This window comes from Agelaius tricolor, unplaced genomic scaffold (genome assembly GCF_023055355.1).
Source record: "Agelaius tricolor isolate 1412-34295 unplaced genomic scaffold, bAgeTri1.0.p SCAF_51, whole genome shotgun sequence".
Taxonomy (NCBI): Eukaryota; Metazoa; Chordata; class Aves; order Passeriformes; family Icteridae; genus Agelaius; species Agelaius tricolor.
In genome coordinates this window covers 1,191,515-1,209,381 of record NW_027269311.1, presented here as the reverse complement: position 1 = coordinate 1,209,381, position 17,867 = coordinate 1,191,515, and the positions used below count along the sequence as shown (strand labels likewise).

Sequence of the window (17,867 nt, the reverse complement as noted above, 5' to 3'; positions counted from 1 at the left end):
TGACAAGACGTGTTGGAGTGGGAAGAGGTAGAAGGCAATTTATCCCTGTAGGGCTGTTCACTGTGCATTTGACAGTGACCAATGTGTTCTGCTCCATTGCACAATCTTTGGGGGGAAACGTTCTCCATTCTCTCAGTATCTCTGATTCCCCTGGGGTCATCTCTTTGCCCAGATGTCTCGTTCCTGAGCTCCAAGTGTCCTCCCCAGTCCTGCTGTACGATGAGTGCCACCTGAAGGTGCCATATGAGAGGAAGATCATCATTAGGAATCCCAGCCACCTTCCTGGCTGCTACGGGCTCATTCCCCAGGTTTGGCATCACATCCACCTCCTTCTGTCAAATATTACTGAGGAGATTATTAGGGGAAAAAAGGGTTTGGATAAGACCTTGCTGGTTTCTATTCAGCCTTAAAGATCTGCTGAGAGCAGGATCCTATCCGACTGTAAACTTTAGGAGGCAGTTGAAGCTCCTGAGGAAACAGTTGATGTTCTGGTCTTCAGGGTGTTTTCATGTGGGAGATCTTAGAGGGTTGTGAAAAGCTGCTGCATCCACAGACACCAGTGCCTGTGCTGGCAGCCTCCTTGCAGGTTCCCCTGGGAGTGCTAAGCCTACAATTCTTGCATCTTGTGTGTGCCTTTTACCTTTGTGCTGGGGAGTTTGAAACGTGTGTGTAAGTTGCTGTTGCGGTGGATGTTAAGGAGTCTAAAGTTTCTCCAGAGGTGCCTCTGAAGTTGCATTTCATTCTGTCCCTTCCAGAAACGCAAGGAGGACTCTGCTGTGCTCTACTCCAGCCCCAAGCCCTGTGGGATTGTGCAGCCCCAGAGCACAGCAGAGATCCCAGTTGTGGTGGAAGTGCAGGCCCTGGGCACTCATCGCACCAACGTTGCCATCGGCGTGTTCGGGGATGAGAGAAACCCACTGGTGAGGGCAAGGGGAGATGTGAGCCTGTGTGCAGCTGCTCCTGGCAGGGTGCACAGGGACAGGGATTCTGCCAGGGAAAACAGGCCCAGGCTGCTGGGGAGAAGGACAGGAGGGATGGGGGGCACAAACAGCTCCTGCCTTAGAGGTGGCAATCTCAGGGTCTGACACAGAATGGAGTTCAGCTAAGCTGGAATCCAGGGGCATTTGAGTTCATTCTTCTTTCAAATGCTGTTCACTTTGGAAACATCTGTTTTCAAATGTCATCTCTCTGAGCACAAAAGAGGATGTCAGAAGACTTCTGGGAACCTTGAGCTTTCTGTAAAAGAAAGGAAGGCTGGCATTTGAAGGGTGGTTGCAAGGATTTAAACTTATATTAAAACATATGGAAATGGCGATGCCAAATTCCCTGGATGGCACCAGACATTGGAACCTGGGCCATTGTGGCACTGCCTGTAAATCAGTGAACAGGAAGGACAGGCAATGCAGGCTGTGCCAGGGAGCCTGAAGTTTGATAAAACAGTTGCTTTCAACTATCAGGCTGCTTCCCTTAGAGAGGAGGGTTTCTCCCCACCAGAAGGACCAGTTGTTTAACTGTCAGCCTGGTCTTAACTAGAGATTTCTTGCAAAGGTAAAAGCTGTGGGCCAATAATTTTTAGTTTGAAAGGTTCTCTTACCTTAATCCTTTTTGATTTGGAGGTGAACATGTAATTTTCTTTTTCCCCAAAAGCCCAGCATTTCAGCTGGAGAGTGGTAGCTGTCCCTAAAGAAATAACTTGAGCAAGGTTGAGCTGTTGAAGGTTTTTTAGGTTTCCCTGTTGTGGTTTGTTTTGTGTTTGTTTTTTTTTTTTTTTTAAATCTTTCTTGCTTGCTTCCTGGAACAGAGAGCACAACTACGGAGCTCAGGACAGCTGGCAGAAATCTCCCCAAGCCCAAGGCTGGCAGAGCTTGGCAGGATCCCAGCACCACAGCCTGTGTATGTATGGATGGATGGATGGATGGGGAATGTGACCTGAGTCGCCTGGGAGTGTTGGGAAATGTCAACCAACCCCCCAGCAGTGTCAGGGGAACATTCCTGATAAATCCCTGGTGGAGCTGCAGAGTTTCTGGCCTTGGGCACTGGGGGGGCTCTGCTGGCTGGGCACTGGCTGGGTCTGCCCCTCGGTGCCTCAGATCTCACCTTTTTGCTGCCTTCTCTGTCTTTCCCTCTCCCACTGTGCTTTTTGCATCCCCACCAGGTGTTCATGCCTGTCCTCTGTAGTTGCTCAATGCAAGCAGTTGCAGCTGCTGCAGCAGCTCAGTGTCATCCCTGGGCTGCCTTTAGAACAGACCTGCTCCAGCCTGGATTGGGAAGGGCTGGATCAAACCATTTCTCAGGTCAACGTGCCAGCACCCACCCAGGGGCTGCATCCTGGCCAGGAGCTGCTCGTGCAGGTGTCCCTCCCTCCCACTGCAGGTCCCTGTTCATAGTTGTGTTCTTTTCCAGATGTGAGCCTTACCCATCTAAATTCCAACCCCAACCACCAAAGGGGAAGAGACCCAGTTTGGATTCCTCGGCATCTCTAAGGAGACGCTTGAGGATTAGAAATGTGGAGGAGGCAGCCACAGCCCTGAAAGAATCGTGGGGTTTTGCCCAATCTCCAGGAGCAGAGGTAGATTTTCTTGTACCCCTACTGCTTGTGCTGCCTCCCCAGCCTGCCAGCACCAAGTCCTGCTCATGCTGAGCTCCCTTTTTGCTGCCCTGCTGTGCTGTGCTGACAGTGGGCTGGGCAGCCGGGCCAGTGGCTGGACATGGGCTGTGTGGGAGGGAGAAATAGGAGAGTTTTCCTTGGAGAAGCTGACTCAGATCCTACAGGCCTGTGTTAAGTGTGGGATTTTTTTTTTTTTTGCCTTGTTTCCTTCCCAAAGTAAGATGAGGCTTTTCTCTGCATCATCATGGTAAGACCTCCAGCTTCCCTCCCAGAACCAGCTGGGATGATCCTGATCTCCATGGAGCCTCTTCCCAAGGCAGCCAGACTCCCTGTTTGCAGGGCTCTGCTTTCACCCAGAGCTGCTGCTGCACTGCTGGCCCTGAAGCTGTCTCACAAAGGGAGACTTTGCAAAGTGGCTGTCTCTTCCTCCCAGCACAGAAAATGGCATGTTTTCCAGGTGCCAGCACCAACTCCTGCAAACCCTCACCTGCCACGAGGCTTGGAGGGATTCAGGTGCTCCCTGGACGTGGCGCACGCTCCCCTGGGAGTGGAGAAGGCAGGAGGGAATCTGTCTCACTGCCCATTGTCAGTGTGGCCAGCAGGGCTGGAGCTGCCAGTGCCGCTGGGGGCCCTCAGCATTGGCCACAGAGGGGCCTCCCATCCCTGCAGGCCCATCACAAAGGGCTGCTGGAGCAGCTGCTTGTTGGAGAGGCCGTGCAGGACACGTTGCAGGGCTGCCCAAGGATGCTGTGCAGCACCTGTGGAGGGCACTGCTCCCCCTGGAACTCCTCAGGTGCTGCACAGGAAGTTTTTGCAGGCTCTTTTGCTGTAGCACCTTGAGAAAGCAGCATTTAAATCAGAGAGAGAGGGGAAGAGCCTCAGGAGTCAGATGAGCTGGGCTGGGCTCCTTCCCTTAGCTCCAAGAGCTCTCACTCTGAGTCTCCTCCTTTTCTAAAAGCAGGAAGTTTTGAAACTTTTTAAAGGCAAGTTGTGCATCAGAGAGAATTTCTACTGCCAGGAGACATCCCAGGTCACTTTCATGTAATGTACTAATTAATGCATTGACCCGTGAGGATGGGAGAAGATTTTCCCCATGGTCCCTGCACTGGTCAGTGGCATGGATGCAGGATGAGGTGAGGGTGATTCTGGCAGTATTTGGGGAATAGGCCCCTCTGGCTACAGCTGCACTTTGCTCCAAGATGCTCTTCTGCATCCATTTCCATGCTCAGCACCTCAATCTCTCCTGTCTTCCACCCAGGCTTTCAGTATCCTGCCAGTGCCAGGTGTGCTGCAGCCAGGAGAGAGCCAGCAGGTCTCCTCCACCTTCTCTGGCCACCTCAGCAGCACCTGCAGTGTCCCGGAGCTGTGCCACGTGGAGGGAGGCCCCAGCTACGAGGGGCTGGTGCCCGGGGAGGCCTCACGTGTCAGCTCCTCCCTGAGCCCCCGGGAGATCAACTGTGGCTCTCAGGCCCCTCTGAGGGAGAGGTGAGTCAGCCTTCCATGGGCTCCTGCTCTGCCATGGGTTATTGTCCCTGCAGGGCTTCCCTGCTCCAAGGACTCTGAGCTCAGAGGTGCTGCAGAGCAAGGGCCAGCAGCAACACAGGGAGGGCCACTCTGAGCTCCCTGGCTGCCAAGAGAGGAAGGACCTTCTCCTGTTGAGACACAACATCTTCTTCTCTATTTGAGTGCTGAGCCCTCCTGGCTTAGCTGCTGCCTGCAGGGAGCTGGGCTCTGGGCTTGCCTTGGCACTGCCTCTAGAGGTGTCTTGAAGTGCATGGTGTTGAGTGGCATCTTCTTCATCATCTCCCTTCTTCACCAAAACAGTGGCATTGTGGTATGGGCAGGCGTGGGGCACAGAGCAAACCTTGCTTTGGGTCCTGCTGCTGCCCCAGATGAAGCCCTTGCAATGCTGATCTGCCAGGGTTCTCCTTATGGTGGGACAGCAGCCAGAAAAGCTCCTGTCCTTTAGGCTCCCCTGCATCTGCAGCCGTGGGCAAGCACAGGAGAAGCTCAGCTCCAGCAAGGCAGCCCAGCTCAGGACACACAGGCCCAGGGTGGAGCTGGGAGTGGAGGCTGCTTCAAGCCAGCCTGTGCATCAGGACTTCTTCAGGCCAGGCTGAAGTTGGTTTCATGGGGAGGAGAGGGACGAGGCTGCTTCCAATGGTTTCCATGCTAGCCAGCACTGGTTTGCCTGGTCACAGCTGGGTTCCAGCAGGAAATCTGGCTGACAAGAGCCTGCCTTGCAGGAGAGGAGTTCCTGCAGCCTTTGCTTTCTGACTGATAGCATTGTTCTCATGAAGGAGCAGGCTAGGAGTCATTAAAACCGAAGGTCACGGACACAGACTCTCTAACTAATTAAAGTTAGACAGTGGTGTGTTTATTAACACCGGCGGGAGGCACCAGAGCCGTCCCTAAAAGGCGTGACCGCGCTGTCCAAGGTTCTTTGCCCTCTCTTTATTGCCCAAGATCTTACATACAATACATCTGCACAAGCCCAGCACCTCCCATCCCCGCTCTGTATTCAAATGAGGTCATTGGTCCTTCACACCTGTGCAATTCCTCCCTTGAATTGGGTCTCGAATTGGGTCTGTGGTCTTAAGGGATGAAGTCAGGAATGTCTTCATCAGGTCTCTGTGACCCTCTGGCATGATCCAAGGTCCCCTGCTTAGTGACTGATTGACATCAAGCCCAGGTCCTAAGCATTGTTCTCCTGGTTTCAAGATGTTCTTATAACAGTTCACTTCCTCCACTTCCTTCTAGCAAGAAGCTCCTCATGGTAAACAATAGAACATTCAGCTCCGGCTTAAGCATCTCATAATCATTAACCTATGGTCTGCCTGTCTAACTTACATCCTGATCAATGGGAATTGCTTCTAAGCCTCAGCTGAAATCTGAACTCTTTAAAATCATGCTTCAGCTATGCCCAGGAGGAAGGGGGCTGAATGAGCTGAGTAAGAATTGTAGGAGAGATAAGCAGATGTCAGCAATCTGTGCTCTGCTCTAAACTGGGAAGCCAAGAGACAAAGGGCGTTTTCAGGCACCAGCACAGAGAGCTGCTGGATCAGCCTTGGGCAGGGGCTGGAGGTGTCTGGCTGTGCCTTCAGAGGGAGCTTGCACAGTCAAGAGCTTATGATGGCAAAGCTGAGGTTTGGCTGGGCCTGGAGGTCCCCTTCCACCAATGCCCTCACCTGGGATGTTCCCAGCCTCTGTGGGTTGAGGAGAATTCACGGAAATGGCCTCAGGGTCAAGGAATGAAGTGCAGGGCAGCCAGGACTAGGGAGCCCAAGTTTCTGGTAGGGACTCTCAGCCATGGTTTCTATTTTGTCTGCAGAAGGGAGCTGAAACAGTCAGCTAAAAAGCTTGAGGAGGAGGCAAAAGCCTTAGAGGAGGAAGAGAGGCAGAAGGATGAAGAGAGGCAGAAGAAGGAAAAGAAGGGTGTCTCTGTGGGACAGCAACCTCCAAAACCAGAGAAGGGGAAAGCCAAGACCCCAGAGAAGAAGGAAACCAAAATCCCAAAAAAGGAAACCAAATCCCCAGAGAGGAAGAAAACCAAAATCCCAGAGAAGAAGGAAACCAAAATCCCAGAGAAGAAAGAAACCAAGGCCCCAGAGAAGAAGGAAACCAAAATCCCAGAGAAGAAAGAAACCAAAATCTCAGAGAAGGAAACCAAAATCTCAGAGAAGAAGGAAAGCAAAGCATCAGAAAGGAAGAAAGGCAAAGCATCAGAAAGGAAGGAAACCAAAGCATCAGAGAGGAAGGAAACCAAAATCTCAGAGAAGAAAGAAACCAAAATCCCAGAGAAGAAAGAAACCAAGGCCCCAGAGAGGAAGGAAACCAAAATCCCAGAGAAGAAAGAAACCAAGGCCCCAGAGAAGAAGGAAACCAAAGCATCAGAGAAGAAGGAAAGCAAAACATCAGAGAGGAAGGAAACCAAAATCCCAGAGAAGAAGGAAACCAAAGCATCAGAGAAGAAGGACACCAAAGCCCCAGAGAGGAAGGAAAGCAAAATCCCACAGAAGAAGGCAGCCAAAACCTCAGAGAAGAAGGAACCCAAAGCCCCAAAGAAGAGGGAACCCAAAGCCCCAAAGAAGGAGGAACCCAAAGCCTCAAAGAAGGGGGGAACTGAAATCCCAGAGGACCCAGCTGAGCTGGAGAACTCTTTATTCTTTATTCATACAACTCATTTTACACAGTTTGAAAAACCTGGTGTGCAACTTTAGTTAGTTCAGAGATTTCTTATCAGTTATTCTATTATTGGTTAATAAAATAGATTTTACTTGTGCATCAAATCTCTCTATTGTATTGTTTACCTCTTCTCTTCACTGATTCTCATGGGACAAATCCCTTGTTGTTGCAGGTGCATTTGTTTTTCACCCTCAGAACAGATTGCTCACAAAATCTCATTCTCACAATGGCTTCACATGGGAACTTGTAACTGCTTAGCTGCACTCAGAAGTGATGACAGGCCAGCTATTAACATGGCAGAACAAGGCCTGATTTCATAGGGCCTTTCTTTTATCATTATTCTACCTGTCTATGACATCTCCCCCTTTTCGTTCATTTAAAAAAGGCTCCTATGTTCTGATGTTGAAACAGCTCACTCTTGTGAGGGTATTATCTCATCAAGGTTATCACTGGTTATCTGTTAGATATGGGATAAGATAAAAGACCAATTACAATCAACAAAACTTACCAAATTCTATCAAGTCATTGACACAGGGTTTTGCAGCATGAAAAATCAAAAGAATAATGTCCAATGTCTCTTAGGGAAATGGAAAGAAATGACCATTGTTTCCAATGAGTGGAGAAGTATGAGAAAGTCTATGAGCTGGAAATGTTGATCTTTGACATCACTGAATGTCCTCCTGGGTGCTGGAACAGGGAATAACTGGAGAAGGTTCATAGGAGCTCTGTACCGTGAGGATGCCAGGAGGCTTTTGTTGGCAAATTGCCTCTGTCAGTGCCCAGACACAGCCATGTCTGGGCAGTCCTCCTCCTGTTCCTGCCCTGGCCACAAAGGCTGCAAGGAAACCTTTTAAGCAAAGGCTGCAAGGTGATGAGGTTATTTCTCTTTGCACTGGGCCTCATTTTTTCAGAGCTGATCAGTATCTGATGGAATGAACAGGTGACTGCTTTGAGCTGCTGCTGATGAAACACAGGCACATCTTCTCCTGAAGTTAATGAATCAATCAGGCTTCACTGTGGTACACTCAACTGGGATTTAGATGTGATGATCTTTTTTCCAAATTTCTCATGTACATATTGCATTATTCAAAATGATTAGTCGTCCAAATTTCTCATGTACATATTGCATTATTTGAACGTTCTTACGGCATTCATTCCTTTTCTTTATTGTTTTTTAAGAATGAGATGCATGTATTTTGTTATGAGTATGAAGAAACATCATAGCAAAATAATACATGCAGTGGACAAGAAAGAGCAATTAGGAATAATATGGATACAAGAATCAGGAATATTTCAAATAGCAGACAAAGCTAACAACATAGGTGGAATTAGGTAAATAGCAATCTCCGCAATAATGTACCATCATCCCAGAGTCTGCAAACAGCTGACAAACCTCGATTCAGGGGGGACTTGGAGAATTATTTCCAGATAATAATTCCCAAGCTGCCTTTAAAAAGAGTTCAACTGTCATGTCTAGAGAGTCAAATTGCCAAGTCAAAACACCTCAAATCTAGTTTTGATGCAGAAAACATCTGGGTCTGTTGGCAATTCCCATCCAGGAAGAGCAAAGGCCTGGCCACCACCCAAGCTCTAAGTGGAAGAGAATTCCCTAAACGTCATTTAAAACAAGGCTCTTGAGAATAGCACTTAGGAGTAAAGGTCTAGGGGTGACAGACTAATGAACCATGCAATAGCTGTCTCCTCCAAAATTCCCTCAGCACAGAGATGCTTTAAACCCAGCAGAATGTTGGAGTGGTTCTGTAATAATAATTGGGGCTGCATCTGATTAGAGTAGATGTCACAATGCCATCAGTTTAGAGGAGGCTTCCCACAAAGCTGAGATATCATTTCTTGGAACTCTGAAAAATACTTAAAAATGATGAGGCAGCACTGGGTCAAACCATAGAGCCAGAGTGCGGAGCCCAGCCAGAGGGGTAGTCTGGTCTGAGAGATACATAAGCAGCTAGAGAACAAAAGGAGGATCCTGAAATGACACGTGTCTTGTAGATAATTACACCAAAAGATGGTAAAGCATATGAAAAGCTGGCTATAAAAACAGTAATACAAAGATTGATGTATTTATGACAGAATAAATGCGTCAAAGGAAAACACTGAACAGCTCACTAGTAAAATTTATGATACCTCAGATTAAATAACAATCAAACCTGACAGAAATTTATTTGGACAGCGCTAGAGCTTAGCAAGAGGAACTTAAACTCAGCCCTAAAAGGATTTCAAATTAAATTCATTATCACCTTAGTAGAACAAAAAGCGCACTCAAGAGAACTCAAAGTTAATTACTATTAATACCAAACATAACTGGACCCATAAAACCTGGAATAGAACATTGTTCAAATTTAGTAATACTGAAACTTAACAGAAATTAAATCTACAAAATTTAACAAAAAAACCTTTGCCTTATTTAATTTAACAGAATGTAACTGAGTATTACAATATTGGGCTTTAATTTAACAGAATTATAATGAACATCCTGAAAAGTTACAGATAATGGCATGATGTAATTTTGTCCAAGGTTATTAACACAAAAAAACTACTTAAAGGTGAATAAGCCATAAGTGAAATAACAGCATGATGGTGCACTGGAGGGATTCAAGTTGTAACAAGCATGTTAGAATTATGAGTAAATCAGTTATGAGAAAAACCCACAGTAACTGCAAATTCCATGGAAACAGAAATTCAGTAAGACTTTTTGAAGTGCCGGGTTACTGGAAAATAAATATAATAACGTGCAATTTAGCATATTGCTGAAAAACCCAACAGCTTTTTGTGACTGTATCTGGCATCATTTTATATGGCACATTTGTTAGCATTCTTGTTAAAGAAATCAGACCGTGTTAAAATTTGATAGGCAATAAGGCGTTGCATTTACTGCTTTTCAATACAGTTGATAGTTATCCATAGGGATAGTTACAGGCTTTGTTAATTGCTGATTTGTCTTTTTGGTATGTGTTTTTGGTCCGGTCAGTTTCTGGCCAATTGTTTTTCAGGCATCTAAAGTAAAATTTGACACAGTACGTGGCCTTGGAGGACCCCAACAGGTCCAATTCTTGGGGTTCCTCTAGAGCATTGGGCAGCATTTTTGTCCACCTGTCCCAAGTATCTGCCAGGTTGGGTCTCTTACCTGTGGTGCGGAGGAGCTCTGAGTTATAGACGGGCCAATCATCTGCTACAAAGGTGTCACGGTTTGACGCTGGCGCAATGCCAGTGCCCCCATGAAAATACATTCTCCCTGGTGTCTGCTGTGAGATGTGACCAGGAATAGGGCAAAGCAGGCTCCAGCTGAGGAATAAAAGGGAAAAAAACCAACTTTATTAACTTACAATATATAAAAGAAACACAGAGAACTCAGGATGAAAACCTTCCAAACATTCCTCCTCCCCCCACCAAATTCCCAATACACCACAGTAAGACAAAACCTTGGATTCTCAATTCAGTTACCACCCCTCAGATCACCAACTCTCAGTCCATCACCAGCCTTTAGATAATCAGTTCTCAGTTCATCAAGAAGAGAGGAGTCCCTCTTGTGCCATAGGCTTCCCCTGGAAACACAGTTGAGACCTTTTGTGTTTCCATGTCACACGTGGCACTGCCTGGAGATCATTTGCCATCGTGACATCTTCCTTTCATGCCCAGTGCTCTCACCACTGCACATGGACCAGAGCTGCTTCTAGGGTTCCCCTTTTAAGGATGCTTTGCCCAGTTCCAAAAAAAGCACAGTCTCTCACTTTTGGGACACCTGTCCCTCCCAAATTCAGCCCCTGGGGCCGAGGGGATCTCTGTCAAGAACAGAGATCTTCTTCTTCTTCCCTGAAGATGGAGAGCACCACCACCCTCCTCACCCGTTGTCTCTGTTCACGCACTCCTTCACATAACATCACTGCACTCTCTTGGCTCCAAGCCATTGCCTCTCCCTAGATGCAGTCTCTGTGTCACAGGAAAAAAATGGTTCTGTTCATGGCTATACAAGGAAAGTCCAGCCAAAGGCCATTCCATCACCTCCTCTCAACCAAGATTCTTCTCAACTTCTCTCGTGGCCCATTTCCTCTTATCTCATCTCTATCTCTCTTCTCATTCAACTCCAGGAGGATCAGTAAGGTTTCCATCATCCAAGAAAAGGGTTAAAAATCTCAGGCTCTGCCTGTCCAGAACTCCCATGGCTGCCCTGCCGGGCACCTTCTCGCTGCACCCCCCTTCTCCTTTATGGCCGGCCGTGCTGCCTGCATGTGATACTGAATTTCAAGCTGGCACAAGCACAGGCACAGGCTCACTCTCTTTCTCTCTCTCTTTCTCTCTTTCTCTCTGGGGGGCTGGCTGCCCGATGACTCTCCAATGTTCCTCCACCCTTCCATCCTGCAGGGGCCTTCACCTCCCCTCTCTGTCCAAGGCCCGGCCTACCTCACGCGGCCGCATGGCTTCCCCTCCCCTGCCAGCCCGCAGCCGGGCAGGGCAGCTCTGACCTCTTTCACAGACAGAACCCAAGAGAGCTCCCCCTGGGAGTTCCCTGCTTTTAACCCCCTGTGTTCTCAGAGGAGTATCCATGTCCTCAGTGGCCACACCAGGTGCCAAAATTCAAATCTGAGCACCTATTGGTTTGACAACAGCATCCCAAAAAACTCACATCCTTTTCAAACCAGGACACTGGTGGAAAACTATTGCCATTTCTTGAAAGTACTCTAATGACCCAGATAATAAAGATTTGCTTGTATATTATGAAACCAACAGGTATTAACACCTGTGCCAATTTCGAGGCAGACATCATCGAGGCAGTGCCACTTGTGCCCTGAGGTGCCCTGAGCTGGGGTTGGATCTCTCCGAGAGCACCTGGGGGAGAGCAGAGCACCTTGCAAGCTGCAGGTCCCTGACAGTCCCACAGGGCTCTTGTCCCATCAACATCTGCTCTGCTCCAGGCTGAAACAGGGCCCAGCATGGTGCTGGGATCATCAGAGAGCTGAGGTGTGTGCTGGAATTCAATGGCCTCCCCATCCCGCAGCAGCCCTGCATTTCCCTGCTGCAGCCTTGGTCTCCAGCCCAGCCATGGAGGCTCTTTGGGCTCTGGAGTGTTGCTGCAGCCGCCAAGGGCAGCTGAGCTCTGCCTTTGGCACAGTCAGGCCTGGCCAGCGCAGGCCATGCTCAGCAATTGCTTGTGTGTGCCTGGCCTTGCTGTCAGCCCCGGCAGCGGCTGCGTGGCCCCTTTGTGGCCCTGTGCTGGCCCAGCCATGGTGGCCCAGCCCCTGTGCAGGCCCAGCCCAGGCCAGGAGCATTGCGGCTGGGAATGGCCCCTGTGCCGTGGTGCCCACAGCAGCCTTGGGGCTCTGTGCCCCATGGCCTCCCTGCTGGGCAGCCTCTGCCAGCTCCTGCAGTGCCCCTGGCACCTTTGGGGCTGCACAGACAGCCCTGCCCCGGGCTCTGCCGGCCTCTGGGCCAGCAGAGAGGCAGCCAGGGCTGGCCATGGCCGGGAACAGGCCCTGAGCCCCGCAGGAGGATGGAGCTGGGCCACAGCCAAACTCAGCCCAGGCCAAAGCTGGGCTCAGCAGCCAGGGCTGCCAACACATGGGCACAGAGGCTGGCACTGACAAATGTCCTGGGCCCCCTCCCTGCTCTGTCCCTGCCACCAAGGGCACAGAGCAGCCTCCTCTCTGGGCCACTTGCCTGTTTGCAATGCCTTGCACAGGCGCTGGCCCTGCCCCACAAGGCCTGGCCTGAGTCCTGCCCCTGCACGCTCAGCCAGGCTGAGATGGACACTGATGGTTTCTGGGCCAGGCTCTCGGAGCCCAGCCCAGCTCCCTGCAAGCTCTGCCAGCTGCCCTGAGCTCTGGGCAGCACCAAGGGCCTCTCTGAGCCCAGCCCAGCCCAGCCGGCTCTGGCCCCACAGCTCTGCTCAGCCCAGGCTGCTCTGGGCACTGGCCCCACGGCCTCAGCCCCTGCCAAGGCCACAGCAGCAGCTGCAGCTGCCACAGGACTCAGCCCCAGCCATGGGGGAAGGTGCTTGGCCAAGGCCAAAGGAGGCTCCCTGGCTGCCCTGCTCCCCTTGGGCTGAGGTGCTGAGAGCTCTGCAGCCCCTGCTGCCATCCCATCTGCCCAGGGCAGCACAAGAGCCCCGGCCTTGGGGCCCTCAAGAGCTGCTCCTGCTCCAGGCCCAGGGCCCATGCCAAAGCTGGGACAGCAGCCACAAAGCTGTGCCCATTTCTGTTCATTGCTGCTCTCATGGGGATGGATCCTCAACCACTTGCAGGCTGCTGATGGATTTTAGTGCTCCGGAGACTTCTTCTTTCTTGAGCTCTTCAGTTCAGGAATTCAGTGAGAAGAGCTCATAAACATTTGTTCAGAATACCTGAACAAGAAAAGGCCCTGGGGAACATTTCAAGTTTTCAGTTCTTAATGTGGTTAATTAGACAGATGACAGAAGTGTACTCAAAGTGAATATACAATAGTATAAAACAATGCAAAGAATACAGTTTTGTTTGGTTAAGTTTTATTTTCCTGTTTATAGATTGATCTCAGCAATGTCCAATTGATATTGATCCCCAGCAGCTTTTAAAGCAGTTTGAACAGATATGAAAATCAAGACCCTTCATGACTGACAATCAATCAGAATTTTTCCCCACCCCCTCCCCAGCATTTCCCTCATCCAGCCCCTGGCACTCCTATGGATCAGGAATGGTGTGGCCAGCAGGAGCAGGGCAGGGATTCTTCCCCTGTGCTGGGCACTGGTTGGGCAGCACCTCGAGTGCTGTGTCCAGTTCTGGGCCCCCAATTTAGGAAGGACATGGAGGAGCTGGAGCATGTCCAGAGATGGGCAACAAGGCTGGTCAGAGGACTGGAAGAAAGTCTTGTGAGGAGCAGTGTCTGAGGGAGCTGGGGTTGTTTATCCTGGAGAAGAGGAGGCTCAGGGGAGACCTCATCTCTCTCTACAAATCCTTGACAGGAGGGTGCAGCCAGGTGGGGGTCAGGCTCTTTTCCCAGGGAACAGGGACAGGACAAGAGGACACAGCCTTTTGCTGCACCAGGTAAAGTTTAGGCTGGACATTAGGAAATATTCTCCACACAAAGGGTGATTGGGCATTGGAATGGGCTGCCCAGGGAGGTGGGTGAGTCACCATCCCTGGAGGTGTTTAAGAAAAGACTGGATGTGGCACTCAGTGCCATGGTCTGGGTGACAAGGTGGTGTTGGGTGCCAGGTTGGCCTCGATACTCTCCAAGTTCATTTCCAGCCTGGTTGATTCTCTGATGATTGTGACACTGCAGGGCCTGGGGAAGCAGGGGGCCATTGTGACACTGCAGGCCTGGTGGCACCAAGAGGACCATGGTGACACTGTGTACGACATGGCAGCACAGAGCCAAGGGGCCAGGGTGACACTGTGGGGCTGAATGGAAGCAAGGAGTCCATGGTGACAGTCTGGGTCCAGCTGGAACCACAGAGGCCACTGTGACCCTGCAGGGACTTGTGGAACCAAGGGTCCATTGTGCCACTGCGGAACCAAGGAGAGCCTTGGGAGAGCCTGGGGACAATGGAATCAAGGGGCCATTGCTCCATTACAAGGACTCTGGGAACTGAGGGAACAATTGTGACACTGTGGTGCCCCATGGAACCAAGGGTCCCTGGGGACACTGCAGTATCTTGTGTCACCAGGGCTCCATTGTGACACTGCAGCACCAAGGAATTCATTGTGGCACTTTGAGGCCTCATGGAACCACAGAGGCCACTGTGACCCTGCAGGGCCTTGTGGAACCATGCAGAGCATTGTGACAGAGCAGGACCTGGTGTCATGATGGGGCCATTGTGACACTGCAGGGCCCCATGGAACCAAGGCGCCAGGGCTGCTCCTCAGGGACTCCTGGAATGAAGGAATCATATTTAATACTGTGGTGGCCCTTGGGACCAAGAGGCCATTGTGACACTGTGGAACCAAGGAGAGCATTGCTGCACTGCCAGACCTCATGGAACCAAGGATCCATTGTGACACTGCAGGGCCTTGCGGGAGCAATGGTCATTGTGACACTGCAGGGCCAAAGGATCCATGAGACATTGTGACACCAAGTGATCCCATGGAACCAAAGGGACATTGTGACACTGGGAGGCCTCCTGAAATCATGGAGACCCTTGGGACACTCTGGGGCCTCATGGAACCCTGGTGACACCAAGTTGGCTGGGAGTGTGCATCTGCTGGAGGGTAGGAGAGCTCTGCACAGGGCCCTGGACAGGCTGGATCCAGGGCCCAAATCCAACAAGGTGAGGTTTAACAAGTCCCAGTGCCGGGTCCTGCACTTTGGCCACAAGAACCCCTGCTGTACTACAGCCTGGGGACAGAGTGGCTGGAGAGCAGCCAGGCAGAAAAGACCTGCAGGGACTGATGGACAGCAGGCTGGACATGAGCCAGCAGCGTGCCCAGGCCCTGGCCTGAGGTGTCAGCGCTGCCCCAGCAGTGCCCATGGCCTGTCCCTGCTGCAGCCCCGGCACTGCCACCCCCAGGGCTGTGCCCGGCCCCGAGAGCACTCAGGCCCTGCAGCAACACCAGGGCCACCAGGGCAGCGGGGCAGGGCCACGGCAGCAGCACTGGCAACACCAAGTGCTGCTGCTGCTGCTGCTGCTGGGCACAGCTGCTGGGCCAGCACTGATCTGCCCCAGCTCTGCACACAGACATTGCTGCTGCAGCTCCAGAGAAGGCAACACAAGGGCATCTCTGCAGAAAACTCTGCTGGGAGATCCTTTAGTTCCCTTAAAGCCACCGAGAGTGCAGCCCCTCATTGACAGAGTGTGTGGCCACAGGGAAGGTGGAGAGAAACAAAATGAGAAATGGCACGAACAATGACATTTCTTTGTGGACAATAAGAAAAAATTAAAACAAAGGTAAAGAAACTCTAAAATGAAACCAAGAAGTATCAAATATGACTTTTATTACAAGTGATTTGGAAACACTGACCAGCAGTTTAATGCTTCTGAAATTTTCCAGTGATCAGGCTCCTCACTGCAGCCTTGAGCTCCTGGTTCCTCAGGCTGTAGATGAGGGGGTTCAGGGCTGGGGGCACCACTGAGTACAGAACTGACACTGACAGATCCAGGGATGGAGAGGTGATGAAGGGGGGCTTCAGGTAGGCAAACATGACAGTGCTGACAAACAGGGAGACCACAGCCAGGTGAGGGAGGCAGGTGGAAAAGGCTTTGTGCCGTCCCTGCTCAGAGGGGATCCTCAGCACAGCCCTGAAGATCTGCACATAGGAGAAAACAATGAACACAAAGCAACCAAATACCAAAGACACACTAACAGCAAGAAGTCCCAGTTCCCTGAGGTGGGATTTGGAGCATGAGAGCTTGAGGATCTGTGGGATTTCACAGAAGAACTGGCCCAGGGCATTGCCATGGCACAGGGGCAGGGAAAATGTATTGGCTGTGTGCATGAGAGCATTGAGAAAGGCACTGGCCCAGGCAGCTGCTGCCATGTGGGCACAAGCTCTGCTGCCCAGGAGGGTCCCGTAGTGCAGGGGTTTGCAGATGGACACGTAGCGGTCATAGCACATCACGGTCAGGAGGGAAAATTCTGCTGCGATGAAATATCCAAAAAAAAAGACCTGTGCAGCACATCCTGTGTAGGAGATGTTGCTGGTGTCCCAGAGGGAATTGTGCATGGCTTTGGGCACAGTGGTGCAGATGGAGCCCAGGTCAGCGAGGGCCAGGTTGAGCAGGAAGAAGAACATGGGCGTGTGCAGGTGGTGGCCGCAGGCTACGGCGCTGATGATGAGGCCGTTGCCCAGGAGGGCAGCCAGGGAGATGCCCAGCAAGAGGCAGAAGTGCAGGAGCTGCAGCTGCCGCGTGTCTGCCAATGCCAGCAGCAGGAACTGCCTGATGGAGCTGCTGTTGGACATTTCCTCTGATGCCTTGGCATGGGGATCTGTAAGAAAAGTAATCATGGAATAGTTGGGTTTGGAGAGGACTTGAAATATCCCAGCACAGGCTGGGGGCACTTTCCCCCCACTGCCTGCCCAGGGCTCTGCTGCCTGGAGCTGCCCCTGCCAGCAGCTGCTTCCCTGTGCCCAGGGCTGGGCCCTGCCAGTGCTGCCAGAGCCCAGCCCAGCCCTGGGGGCTCAGCTCTGCCCTGCAGAGCCCTCCCAGCTCAGGCACTGCCCAGGGGCAGCTCTGGCTCTGCAGGCTCTGATGGAAACATGGTAAAAACCTTGAGGAGCTGTTGGAAAAGCGACACTGATGCTGCCCCTAAGGGCTGATTTCATTTACTGTCTGGTTTTGTAAGACCTCAAAAAAAAAAAAAAATTTCTACCTGAACTGAGGGATGAATATCTATGGGCAATTTCCTGTCCATGCAACCTAGAGAAGTAGATTAATAAAGCAGGATTTTCCCTTTTATTCAGGTCCTCCCTTGCTGTGCTCCCTGTATAACCTACTTGGAAATGTTCTGCAGTTAAATGCCATGCTGGGAGCAGTCCTGAACAATGTAGCATCCTCCCCACACAAGGAGAACACTCCCAAGCCTCACCAGCTGTCTCCTGCCACCCAGATCTTGTCCCCCAGTGCTGGGAGCAGCTGCCAGGGCTGGCTGAGAGCTGTCCCTGGCAGGCAGCAGAGTCCCTGCCCCAGCACAGCGCCCTGGGCTGCAGGACCCTGCTCTGCAGGACAGCCCTGGGCACCCCTGGCTGCTCTGCACAAGAGACAAGCAGAGAATGTACTCACAGGCTCTGCAGGCATTGGCATGTTCCAGCTGCAGGAGATGGCTCCAGGAGCTGCAGCTGCATTGTCCTGCAGCCAGAGGTTCCTGTGCCAAGGGCTGGCAGTGATTGTGCCCCAGGCACTTCTCAGCCCCTTCCCAGCCCTGACTGATTGAAGCTCTCTGTGCCTCTGTGCTGTGCCCGGGCTGGCTGCAGGCAGTGCCCCAGCCCTGCTGGGCTGGCACAAGAGCTGCTCCTCAAGAGAAATGTGCTTTTGAAGCTCTTCTTGGTCACCAGGAGCTGCCTCTGGGCCAGGAGCCCAGCCCAGCTCAGCAGCACAGACACAGCACAAGGACTTTAATCAGCCTCTGGGGCTTTGTGCTCAGGCCCTGGACAT

At 51.3% G+C, this 17,867-nt stretch overlaps 3 protein-coding genes across 3 annotated transcripts in view; 2 read left to right on the top strand and 1 right to left on the bottom strand.

The window, feature by feature from the left end:
• Positions 1 to 1,511, top strand: part of LOC139604481 (hydrocephalus-inducing protein-like) — a 32,408-nt gene extending 30,897 nt beyond the window's left edge. Inside the window, exons 17-19 of the mRNA XM_071455635.1 lie at positions 173 to 308; positions 756 to 920; positions 1,458 to 1,511. Of these exons, the coding sequence (XP_071311736.1) occupies positions 173 to 308; positions 756 to 920; positions 1,458 to 1,511 (355 nt within the window). The remainder of the gene's footprint in view (positions 1 to 172; positions 309 to 755; positions 921 to 1,457) is intronic.
• A 2,218-nt stretch (positions 1,512 to 3,729) lies between these two features.
• On the top strand, positions 3,730 to 6,897 carry LOC139604480 (neurofilament heavy polypeptide-like). Its single transcript, XM_071455634.1, has 3 exons — positions 3,730 to 3,741; positions 3,867 to 4,093; positions 5,940 to 6,897. Exons 1-3 carry the CDS (start codon positions 3,730 to 3,732, stop codon positions 6,826 to 6,828), a joined length of 1,128 nt encoding a protein of 375 aa, XP_071311735.1. The 3' UTR covers positions 6,829 to 6,897.
• Positions 6,898 to 15,742: 8,845 nt separating this feature from the next.
• On the bottom strand, positions 15,743 to 16,675 carry LOC139604430 (olfactory receptor 14J1-like). Its single transcript, XM_071455580.1, has one exon. The coding sequence runs from the start codon at positions 16,673 to 16,675 to the stop codon at positions 15,743 to 15,745; it is 933 nt and encodes a 310-aa protein (XP_071311681.1).
• Between the last annotated feature and the right edge of the window lie 1,192 nt (positions 16,676 to 17,867).

Excerpts from the sequence above, each read along its gene's own strand:
- LOC139604480 (XM_071455634.1), top strand. Across the intron at positions 4,094-5,939 it reads CAGGCCCCTCTGAGGGAGAG|AAGGGAGCTGAAACAGTCAG; the intron begins GTGAGTCAGCCT and ends TTTTGTCTGCAG.
- LOC139604430 (XM_071455580.1), bottom strand. The coding sequence starts at position 16,675 with ATGTCCAACAGCAGCTCCATCAGGCAGTTCCTGCTGCTGGCATTGGCA.